Here is a 13,098-nt window from a genome sequence, read left to right on the forward strand (position 1 = left end):
AGTCCGAAAGGCATCCTTAAAAACTCGAAAAGTCCAAACGGGGTAATAACGGCGGTCTTGGGCACGTCTCTGGGATGGACTGGCACCTGGTGGTAGCCCCGCACCAAATCCACCTTGGAGAAAATGGTGGTCCCGGCCAGGTGAACAGAAAAGTCCTGGTTGTGCGGGACAGGGTAGCGGTCATGATCCGTGGCACTATTGAGGCGCCGGAAATCTCCACACGGGCGCCACTTCCCATCAGCCTTCGGAACCATATGCAAAGGCGAGGCCCACGGGCTGTCGGAGCGCCGCACAATGCCGAGCTGCTCCATTGTGTCAAACTCCCCTTTAGCGATGGCCAGTTTAGCGGCGTCAAGGCGGCGTGCGCGCGCGAAAACTGGCGGACCGGCCGTGGGGATATAATGCTCCACCCCATGTTTTGCGACCATAGCAGAAAACGTGGGCACAGTCAGAGCGGGGAAATCAGCGAGAAGCCGCTGGTACACGTCCCCTGTGGCGAGGATGTTGGCGAGGGCAACGAGAGCCCAGCGAGCGCATTGCCCACTACACCACCTAGCCGCCTCAAAACTGTACTCCTGAATTATTTTATCCTTTAACCTCTTAACCTGCGGCCCCAAAAGTGGCCCTTTTAGTTTTTTGAGGACTGCATACTTTTTTTGCAAACCAAAACAACATACTTTATACTTATAGCACATGCATGAGCCTGGTCTCTTTTGAACGATGACATTCTGAAGTGTCTGATCCCAGAAAGAAAATTCACTTTTAGTGCTAATGAAATAGAGTAACATAGGTCTGAACTTGAGTTGTAGAAAAACTTGTTACTCAAATTGTTTCTGTAGTAGTTAGTAGTCCAGAGGTAGCATTTCCCCAGAATGCCTGGAGGCTTACAAATCCATACAGACCCATAGCCTGAAGCCTTATGTAGTACATGTCCAAATTTCATAAAGATCCATTCAGAAATGAGTGATTAGGAGCGATTTTTGTAAACTGTGTACAAAAGAAAAACTCAGTTTTCTCATAGACTTACATTCATTCGGCTGTTTTTCTCTTCCTGTTTTCGCTTCTTAGTTATTTTTTGTTTTTTAGATGCATACATCCCCACGTGGGGTATCATTGGAAAGCCACACTCATTGGCTACAACCCTCCACAATCATTTTCGAGATCGCCAAATGATTGACAGAACTAGAGCCCCAAGAGTTGGGAGTGGTATTTTGCGCAATACCGTGTACTTTGAAAAACACAGATACTGTAGTGTACACTGTAAAGATATGACTGTCTGAGAGTTTAATCCCTTTTATTGTATTTTCTGTGATCTGATACTCTGTGTACTGTAATGCTATTTGGAATTATTTTTATATGTAGGAATATTGGAATAGATTTTTAAATGTATGCTACTATAATGTTATGTATGTATGTACTGTTTTGTTGTGTGTGGACCCCAGGAAGACTAGTTGTTGCTGCGGTGATGACTAATGGGGATCCGTAATAAAATAAATAAATAAATAACCCTGCCACCCCTAAGTAGGACGCGCCCCGTCTATCCGGACGTGTTCCGTCGCTCCAACAGGGAGGCACAGCAGAACTGGGCCTGAAAGGATACCGTACATCCCGTCCTCAAACTCCAGCGCCGCCCGGCGGATGATCCGCTCTCGCACCACGTCAGACGCCTTCTTCGCTTTGGGCTTCTCATTCGGACCTTTCTGCACCGTGCGCCTCTGGAGGAACGAGAGAAGCAGGAGAGAGAGAGAGGAAATAAGAGGGTGGGAAGATAGGGAGGTGTAGTGGTTACGTCATTGCCGTTTTTCGTGTTCCACCCTCTGTCCAATGCAACGTATTTCCCCATTGACCATTTCTAAATCGTCTCGTTTAAAACAAATAAAGCATGAACATTTGCATGGTGTACCTTTCTGTGCTTATTGATCCACAATATATAGCTCAACATGAAGATATTCGCAATTAATCATTAAAAAAAATCGTCGAATTTTATTTCAACCAAAAATGCTTAAACAATAATGTTAGTGATAGAAGGGAACTCATTTTATGCAAAAATGGAAAGTTTCCAATTTCCATGCGGCAGAATTGTTACAATAGCCGATAATCCATTTTCCCAATGATGAATCCCTATACTGGGTGGACCTCGCGGGCGGTCCAAAGTGACGTCAGACTACACCTCCCTATAGAGAGGGATAAGAGAACAATAAAGAGACAGAGAGAGAACAATTTATTTCTACAGTTCAAAATGGACCACGTAATCAGCAGGGCGACACGAGATAAGGATTAAGTCACTTAATCGTAAAACTGAAAATAAGGGAGAGCTCACCTGGGAAGGGCTCTGTCAAAAATGAGTTTAGTTCCCCCCTGAATAGTTGTGGAATTAACACAACTAATTCACTACCTTCTGTGAATTATATTTACTACTGTTGCGCTGTCTAAGCCCCGATATCACTACACAGTTGAAATCTTTCTTTGACATATCTGCTCTCTCTCTAATCCATTCGCCGTATTAGGATTTCAACAAGAGAAAAAACTCTTAAGTAGCGTAGAGGTCAGCGGTACCTCCAGCTTGGTCAGTCGTCCCTACAAACACAATTGGCAGTGTTCGCGGGTGGGAAGCCGGTGGGGTATACGAGTCCTGGTCGTTGCAAACAGCGACTCCTACTGGTCGGAGCAGGGAGGGGATCTGGTGGAGATAGTGTGAACCTCTGCACGCGTTACGTTCTCCCAGTGAAACTCCTCACTGGTGACTCCACATGTATCGGAGGAGGCATGTGGTAGTCTACACCCTCCCCAGACTGACAGTAGGGCAGCATGTGGTAGTCTACACCCTCCCCAGACTGACAGTAGGGCAGCATGTGGTAGTCTCCACCGTCCCCAGACAGTAGGGCAGCATGTGGTAATCTACACCCTCCCCAGACCGACAGTAGGGCAGCATGTGGTAGTCTACACCCTCCCCAGACTGACAGTAGGGCAGCATGTGGTAGTCTACACCCTCCCCAGACTGACGGTAGGGCAGCATGTGGTAGTCTCCACCCTCCCCAGACAGTAGGGCAGCATGTGGTAGTCTACACCCTCCCCAGACAGTAGGGCAGCATGTGGTAGTCTACACCCTCCCCAGACAGTAGGGCAGCATGTGGTAATCTACACCCTCCCCAGACCGACAGTAGGGCAGCATGTGGTAGTCTACACCCTCCCCAGACTGACAGTAGGGCAGCATGTGGTAGTCTACACCCTCCCCAGACTGACGGTAGGGCAGCATGTGGTAGTCTACACCCTCCCCAGACTGACAGTAGGGCAGCATGTGGTAGTCTACACACCCTCCCCAGACCAACAGTAGGGCAGCATGTGGTAGTCTACACCCTCACCAGACTGACAGTAGGGCAGCATGTGGTAGTCTACACCCTCCCCAGACTGACAGTAGGGCAGCATGTGGTAGTCTACACCCTCCCCAGACCGACAGTAGGGCAGCATGTGGTAGTCTACATCCTCCCCAGACCAACAGTAGGGCAGCATGTGGTAGTCTACACCCTCCCCAGACAGTAGGGCAGCATGTGGTAGTCTACACCCTCCCCAAACTGACAGTAGGGCAGCATGTGGTAGTCTACACCCTCACCAGACTGACAGTAGGGCAGCATGTGGTAGTCTACACCCTCCCCAGACAGTAGGGCAGCATGTAGTAGTCTACACCCTCCCCAGACAGTAGGGCAGCATGTGGTAGTCTACACTCTCCTCAGACCGACAGTAGGGCAGCATGTGGTAGTCTACACTCTCCTCAGACCGACAGTAGGGCAGCATGTGGTAGTCTACACCCTCCCCAGACCGACAGTAGGGCAGCATATGGTAGTCTACACCAGGGGTCAGCAACCTTTTTGACATGGAGATGCCTTCCATGCATCGTAATATTTTTTTCTCATAATCAGGTCTTTTTAATGATAATTTTGACATTATTACATCATTATTGTTATTGTTATTATTAACAATATTATTATGATAGTTGTATCAACCGACAGGGGGGGATTCGATGCAATGCAGACAAACAGCTGCATACAGTGCGACCATTTCACTCACATTTGCCCATTCATTTTTGGACACATCACACACCATCGGTGTGTGTACTGTACGTGTGCTGTCATAGCTCCACCTACAGGCCTAATGGAGAACACCAGGATGTGAATGGAGGGTGAATGTGAGGTATATCGTGTAAATAAGTTTTGATTGATCGCAAGACTACACTGTAAAAAATATATCTCCCTGAACGTCAGCAAAACAAAGGAGATGATTGTGGACTTCAGGAGGTCGGGGGTCAAGGACTACAGCCCCCTCAGCATCGACGGGGCACCGGTTGAGAGAGTGAACAGCTTTAAGTACCTCGGAGCCCACATATCAGAGGACTTGACATGGACCACACACATTGACAGTGTTGTGAAGAAGGCACGACAACGCCTCTACTTCCTCAGGCGCCTAAGGAAGTTCCAAGTCAGTCAGAAGATCCTTAAGAACTTCTACTCATGTACAATAGAGAGCATCTTGACTGGCAACATCACCTCCTGGTTTGGGAATAGCACTGCACAAGACCGAAGCAGACTACAAAGGGTGACACGTTCAGCCGAACGCACAATTGGAGGGGGGCTCCCCACCCTCCAGAACATTTACAACAAGCGGTGCAGGGGTAAGGCTAAGAGAATCATTAAGGACATTAAAGACTCAGAAGAAGCTTCTATCCCCAGGCCATCAGGCTGCTCAACGAACAATAAACACTATACAACAATCACCAAATACACACAGCACACACATCCACACACACACTCACTTTAAACAAACAACACAATGCAGCACCCACTCTCCACACTTTAGATCACCTAAACACACTTTATATTTATTGATAAAGGATTTGCACTACAACTCGTACACCTTACTGTAAATTGTACCTTATCCCATTTCTGCTTTGCACTATATAGTATTGTATATTAGTACAGTATATTGTATATTATATGGTAACTCAGTTACGTCTATTCCGCATCGAACATTGTACATATGTCTATACTGAACACTGTGACCTCATTTTTTTACTTCTAATTTACATGCTATACTATGTTATTTCATACTTATCTTGTCTAGCACAGTCTCTGGAGCGTAACAGTAAGAAGCATTTTGTATAAAAGTATTCTGTACTTCTGTATGACAACTATTAAAGAAACTTGAAACTTGAGAAACTTGAATAAGCACAGAAAGGTACACCATGCAAATGTTAATGCTTTATTTGTTTTAGGGCTGTCCCCGACTAAGGATTTGGATGGTCGACTATGATTGGCCAAAATGTGCCGTTAGTATAATAAAAAAAAATGATCATTCCATTTGGGCTGTGGGGGGTGCTTAATGTCTGAAGGAGTCGACTGAAGGCTTCTTGTCCTCTGCAAAAGCATGCAATTGGTCCACTGATGGATACATCTTGATATTTGTCTAGTCTAGTGTGTTCATTAGATGGGTGAAATCCTCTTTCAGTGCCTCTGTGCCTGTTTTCGTAGGCAGTTAGCCTCTGGTATGCGTGCCATTAGCGTTATTCGACTAAGAGGTTGGCCAGTCGACTACGGCTCCTTTCGACCGATTAGTCGACTAATCGACTAATAGGGGTCAACCCTAATTTGTTTTAAACGAGACGATTTAGAAATGGGCAATGGGGAAATACGTTGCGTTGGAACAGAGGGTGGAACACGAAAAACGCAATGACGTTTTCTACCGTACCTCTATTCTCTCCTCTACCGTACCTCTATTTAGAGCAGACCTGGGCATTGTACGGCCCGCGGGGATGATTCTGACCGGCCCGCGAAAGATTACATGATTTTTTAACTTTTTTCTTTTCATGTCAACGTTCACACGCACAATATACGCTTACCTAGGATTTGACTTGATTCAACAACAAAGCAGTCGGGGCAAGCCGAGAACGGTGGAAAGTGTGGTTATTTGAAGTTAAGATTTTTTTTTTTCACAACTGAGGTAGGTAGATTACATTTTTAGAGACTAAAGTACAGAAAAAAGGTACCGTTGGGTACCGGTATCAATTCACAGGTACCGGTACCGTATCGGTTCAAATGTGAACGGTACCCATCCCTACTGAACACACAACTGCAGGGCAAGGGCATTTTTGCTCATGAAATGCATAGCCATGTGAAAGCCTTCATGACAAAGTTGCAATTAATTTCAAGGCAACTAGGCAGCAACAATCTCAAACACATGAAAACCCTGAAAGAAGTCAAACCATCAGCTGATCACCGGCACAGGTACTCATCCATGTTGGGAGCACTGCATGATGAATTTTCAAGGCGTTTTCAAGATTTAAAAAAGGTTGAGGATGAAATGCAGCTGGTTTCCTCTCCCTTTACCTGCAGTGTTGATAGTGCACCCACTGATGTTCAGCTTGAACTCATTGACCTGCAGTCTGATTCACTACTGAAAGAGCACTTTAAGTCAGCATCACTGCTAGAGTTCTACTCTGATCTCAAGGAGGAGAACTTTCCAAACATGAGGAGACATGCTTAGAAGATGTTGGTTCTCTTTGGATCCACCTATATGTGAACAGACATTCTCAGTCATGACGTTTACCAAGTCCAGGTACAGATCCTCTCTCACTGATGAACATCTGGCAGCTGTGCTTCGCATCTCCACCTCAGACATGCAACCTGACTTTGATGGACTTGTTAAAGCTCAACAGAGACTGGATTTATCACACTGAATGAAAAAAAACAAGTGAAATGGGACACTTGATATTTTTTTTTTCTTTTTTTTGCACAGTTCTGAAAACATTAAATGTTTAATATAGGCATGTAAAGTAAAAAAGGCTACTGGGACACTTTTCTTTACACAGTTCAGTGACATGTCTTGTTTATTTTGGCTATAAGATGATGTGATGTCTTTAGAAAGCTAAGAAAATCCTTGTTTCAATAGTATATAAAACTCAAAATAATAACTTTATTTGTATAGCACTTTTTCATACATGCCCTTTGTTAATGTTTCACATTTTGTTTATCATTTTGGAAATAAATTCTATTTGAATAAATGATATTTTTGAAAGCTAACCTCACCTTTTAATTGCCAAATAATAACATACACTCTTACCAGGGGTCAAAACAATGCCATTTACTGCTTTTTATATAGAAATAAAGTGTATATTATGCATAATTGAGTTTGGAATTTTGGCCCGGCCCTCCAACATATTTTCAGTTGCTCATTCGGCCCCCTGGGAAAAATAATTGCCCACCCCTGATTTAGAGCCATATGAAATCCATTTTATTATTTTCCAAATTCCATAATTTTTTTTCCCAAATTCCGTTTTTTCCGTTTTAATATTTCAGAATTCTGTATTTTGCTTTTTATGCTCATTTTACCATCAGAAATAGTGTCTAATAAGTGGGAATGAATAAATGTCCACAATTGAATAAGATATAACCATCGTCCATTTAATGTTTTTAAGTGCTGAAACTCAGAAATAGTTACATTTTACACTATATTTTTCAAATAGTGACAAAATAAAAATGCACACAAAATAAAAATACACATTTCAAGTGTAAACAATAGATACAGCTAGCTACTACTGACATTATCACAATGACAATGTCAGTAGCCTAGCTATATCTATTATATTGTGATGAAATATAGTAATGCATAATTTAGGCACCTTTAGTTTAGTTTATTTCGTTTATAAAGGACAGTGTGTACTGACAATCATTTGCATTAAACAAATGGAGGGTGCACCAGATTTAACAAGAAGCTATCATTTCCATCTATAGTCCTATGTTTAAGCATTACATCACGAGACAGAGTGGGTTATAGAAATTAGATCACGCCTATGGGTGGTTGTTAGGCCCGAGGCGCAGCCGAGGGTCGTTAGACCCCCATAGGCGTGATCTAATTTCTATAACACACTGTCGTGTGATGTAATGCTTTTATACAATGGCCGAATTCATCCAACCTTATTGCTATACAATAAACACACATTAATTGAAGATTTATTGACAAAACCACCCGCAGAGAAAGTAGTAAAAAAAAAAGAGAAGTTGCCTCCGTGTGGAAGCAGCTCGGAGGTGCGCTGTTTCAAGGCAAGAAGTAAGTGAGCGTGTGTTATTGGTTTGATTGATTGATTGAACATTTTATTAATGTTTACCTTGTTTAAAACTGGTTAAGAACTGTTAATAATTTCATTCTTAGATGCTTCTATAGAAAGTAGGTGCAAAAAAAAAGAAAGAAGTTGAAGATATTTTTTTTTAACCTACTTTCTATAGAAGCAGCTGGGAGGTGCGCTGTTTTAAGTGAGCGTGGGTTATTGAATTGATTGATTGAAAATTGTATTAATGTCCACCTTGTTTCAAACTGGTTAGACTTAGGCCCTCTTTCGAAGTCGCCCTCTTTCGAAGTCGGTTATGCTTAGGGTTTGGAATAAGGGCTGGTGGTCTATCGCCCTGCTCTAAAGATAAACTCTAAGCAAAACCGACTTCAAAAGAGGGCCTAAGCCTAACCAGTTTGAAACAAGGTGGACATTAATAAAATGTTCAATCAATCAATCAATTCAAAAGCCCACGCTCACTTAAAACAGCGCACCTCCCAGCTGCTTCTATAGAAAGTAGGTTCAAAAAGAAAATTAGCCTCCTATAGGGACGCAACTTCTCATTTATTTTTTTTGCCTACTTTCTATAGAAGCATCTAAGAATGAAGTTCTTAACACATTGAGTGCCATGCCCCTTCCGGGAAGTGACCACTTCCGTGCGGCCCATTAACCCCATATAAACATAGTTGTAGTTTGAAGAACTAAACCTATATTTTATAGTATCGCTATGGGTCTAATAACGCCCTCGAGTCTCATTGAGCTACTTCTGGTCAACGTGCAAATCCGTACATTTCCGTTTGATACCGTTTTGAATATGAACATAGTCCGGCCGCTTCTGAGCAATTCCAGGGAAAACACACGAAAACAGCGTTTTTGTGTAATTCAATAAACAAACACGTTGTCATTTTTCACCTGATTATCGGATCTTCCTGAAATCAACGCTAGATCATCACTATTATCCTTTGTGGTGCACGCATGCAATGTGGTTTAGACCGGTCTACGTTTCCGGCACTCAGCGATCGGACGACAGAACCGTAGATCTACATGAACGGCACTGAAAGTGTTAACACTTTGAGTGCCGGCCTCCGTGTCCTATTTACCCCGTTGAATGCCACCACTCTATTCAATGACAGAGCACTTGCATTTGTGAACGCATAAACTATATCTTAAATTATGTGTCTAATACGACCGTCGCTTATCAATGACTTGTTTGCAGTCAACATTGTCTAAATGGATTGTTTTTTTTAATCGGTTCATTCCCGTTTGATGCCATTTTGAAAAACGCTCGTTTTTTGAAACTTTCAGAAAAAAAAAATATTCTGCAGGAATCGCGCTTTACGCTAGATTATCAATAGTATGTGTACTTATGCACGCTATAGAAGCGGGCTGAAAAATCTGTCGTTTGAATTAGTCGTTATGACGCTTTCAACACATCCATTCGTAAAGATTATTGTCCGCCATCTTGGCTTTTCCTATGAAAAATTCGAACTGGTGGAGTGATTGTAATTCGGTTGTGGGCGGGTTCTGGGATCACGAGCGTGGGTTATAAAAAATAACCACGTCTAACTTGACTGTTTCAGCCAATCAGAATCGAGACATTCGCATGCTATTGTATAAACTGTAACGTTACATAGCTATTTAAGTTTATTTCGTTTATAAAGGACAGTGTGTGTACTGACAATCATTTGCATTAAACAAATGGATGGGTGCACCAGATTTAGGAAGAAGCTATCATTTCCATCTATAGTCCACTGTAACGTAAATTTTTTTGCGGGTCCAGTCCACGGTACGTTGACAGAATTTGCAAAACACCTTATCGCCGGAGGCATAAAAAGCATTAGGATACAGCTCTGCTCTGAATTTAGGGCTTATTGCGGAATTTCTTAGCTTCTTGATGACATTAACACTTTAGTTGCCAAAGGACGAGTTTAGGCGTCCTTCCCCGCCATGCTCAAGTTGCCGATGACGCCGTAACTCGTCTTTGATATCAATATTTCAAAAATCTGTGATCGGAATCATATTTCCTTTCCGGGGCCCTGAGACACAAGTGTGATCTCCTCTCAATCCTCTAGCGGTTCAAGACCGCCATCTGGTGGCCGATCGGCAGATAGAAAAAACGGATGTTACCTTTAACCCGGCAGGACTCACTCCATATGTGGTCCGGGCACTCGCTAATGTTAGAGAGACTCAGTCTTCACACAGTGAACATCGATCGCTGCAAATAACTCGAAAAAACAACATGATTTGGACGTATATATTATTATACAACCTGGAAATGGACCGGGTATTTCAACATCCCATAATGGAAAACTGTCTACCCCACGCTGATCGCCCAACGGCCCGCGGAGACTGGGGTGAGTTTTAGCGTGTAATATTACCGTGTTCGACACTAACTGCTATGATGAACATTTGACCCACATTAGATGAATGGTAAAACGTTGCCCACGGAATTATAAACGATCCCCCGCCCATCCGGTCAATATCAGATGATACGTAGAAACTTCTAGAAGTACGTCCAATTGAAATTTTTTATCTTGCACAGATTCCTACCAAACTGTATTTCATCATCAATATAATGTATTTGGGGCTATAAATCACGTTCTGGAGAAAGCTGCAGAAAGAGATGAAAACATACTTATACTTTAGATCATATTTTAGTATGAATATGTGAATGAAAAAGTTTAACGTTGCTACACCATGAACAATACATATAGGACCTTGAATGGGCCCTAATAATGGCAATCTAGCAATATAATTTAAAAAGTTATAGCCCTGCAAAGAAGGGGAACTTCTCCATGTTAAATAGAGCTGGCAACGGATGGTATATCATGAATTTAACCTTAGGCAATCAAAGTGTTAACACCGAAGCAGCCAGATGGCACACACTTGGACACTGCTGCGTGTTGTGTGTAACCGGGGGTCCTCGGTCAACATTTTCTTTGCACCAAACGTTCCATCTCCTCCCGAAAATGGAATTTCAGTCCAGATTAGACCAAATTCTGCAATATTCCACGTTTTGCAGTCGGTTCCATTTTTATTGGTCAATTCCGCGATTCCGTGAACGCGGATTTCATATGGCTCTACCTCTATCCTCTCCTCTACCGTACCTCTACTCTCTCCTCTACTCTCTCCTCCACCGTACCTCTATTCTCTCCTCTACTCTCTCCTCCACCGTACCTCTACTCTCTCCTCCACCGTACCTCTATTCTCTCCTCCACCGTACCTCTATTCTCTCCTCTACTCTCTCCTCCACCGTACCTCTACTCTCTCCTCCACCGTACCTCTACTCTCTCCTCCACCGTACCTCTATTCTCTCCTCCACCGTACCTCTACTCTCTCCTCCACCGTACCTCTATTCTCTCCTAAGGCTGTCCCGGAAGCCTGTTTTTGGGATTCAAACTTCGTCAGGGTTTTTCGAACTAACCATCGAACCTTCGTTTTTAATAAAAATGTAAAACAAAAATGTAATATTTTTTTCAAAAATCAGTTTTTTTATTTTAATTTTTTTTATAAACATCCTCAAACTAAATCCTCAATTTGAATAAAGTGATTCATCTGATTAAATTAGTCTCTTTTTTATTAAATCAACTTTCTTTAATGAATATAACTCAGCAGTTTTTTTTATACTATAATATTAGTATTAGAAAAACCCCATTGGTTTAAACAGAATATATATATATTTTTTTTTTAATTAAAAATCTAAAATTCTAATTTTTATTTAGAATTCGAATGCCAACGTAACAAACGAACGTTCGAACATTCGGGCTCAGCCTTATTCTCTTCTCTACCGTACCTCTACTCTCTTCTCTACCGTACCTCTACTCTCTTCTCTACCGTACCTCTATTCTCTCCTCTACTGTACCTCTATTCTCTCCTCCACCACCTCTATTCTCTCCTCTAACGTACCTCTACTCTACCGTACCTCTATTCTCTCCTCTACCACCTCTATTCTCTCCTCTACCGTACCTCTACTCTCTTCTCTACCGTACCTCTATTCTCTCCTCTACTGTACCTCTATTCTCTCCTCCACCACCTCTATTCTCTCCTCTACCGTACCTCTATTCTCTTCTCTACCGTACCTCTATTCTCTCCTCTACCGTACCTCTATTCTCTCCTCTACCGTACCTCTATTCTCTCCTCTACCGTACCTCTATTCTCTCCTCCACCACCTCTATTCTCTCCTCCACCACCTCTATTCTCTCCTCTACCGTACCTCTATTCTCTCCTCCACCGTACCTCTATTCTCTCCTCCACCGTACCTCTATTCTCTCCTCCACCGTACCTCTATTCTCTCCTCCACCGTACCTCTATTCTCTCCTCTACCGTACCTCTATTCTCTCCTCCACCGTACCTCTATTCTCTCCTCCACCACCTCTATTCTCTCCTCCACCACCTCTATTCTCTCCTCTACCGTACCTCTATTCTCTCCTCCACCGTACCTCTATTCTCTCCTCCACCGTACCTCTATTCTCTCCTCCACCGTACCTCTATTCTCTCCTCCACCGTACCTCTATTCTCTCCTCTACCGTACCTCTATTCTCTCCTCTACCGTACCTCTATTCTCTCCTCTACCGTACCTCTATTCTCTCCTCCACCACCTCTATTCTCTCCTCCACCACCTCTATTCTCTCCTCTACCGTACCTCTATTCTCTCCTCCACCGTACCTCTATTCTCTCCTCCACCGTACCTCTATTCTCTCCTCCACCGTACCTCTATTCTCTCCTCCACCGTACCTCTATTCTCTCCTCTACCGTACCTCTATTCTCTCCTCCACCGTACCTCTATTCTCTCCTCCACCACCTCTATTCTCTCCTCCACCACCTCTATTCTCTCCTCTACCGTACCTCTATTCTCTCCTCCACCGTACCTCTATTCTCTCCTCCACCGTACCTCTATTCTCTCCTCCACCGTACCTCTATTCTCTCCTCCACCGTACCTCTATTCTCTCCTCTACCGTACCTCTATTCTCTCCTCCACCGTACCTCTATTCTCTCCTCCACCG

The 13,098-nt window shown here is 43.3% G+C and overlaps 1 protein-coding gene across 1 annotated transcript in view; it reads right to left on the minus strand.

Annotated features, from left to right (window-relative positions):
- Window positions 1–13,098, minus strand: part of oxct1a (3-oxoacid CoA transferase 1a) — a 332,821-nt gene that overhangs the window by 142,593 nt on the left and 177,130 nt on the right. Inside the window, exon 9 of the mRNA XM_084322619.1 lies at window positions 1,601–1,715. Coding sequence (XP_084178745.1) covers window positions 1,601–1,715 — 115 coding nt within the window. The remainder of the gene's footprint in view (window positions 1–1,600; window positions 1,716–13,098) is intronic.

The sequence above is a fragment of the Notolepis coatsorum genome (genome assembly GCF_963971535.1).
Source record: "Notolepis coatsorum genome assembly, chromosome: 10".
Classification (NCBI taxonomy): Eukaryota; Metazoa; Chordata; class Actinopteri; order Aulopiformes; family Paralepididae; genus Notolepis; species Notolepis coatsorum.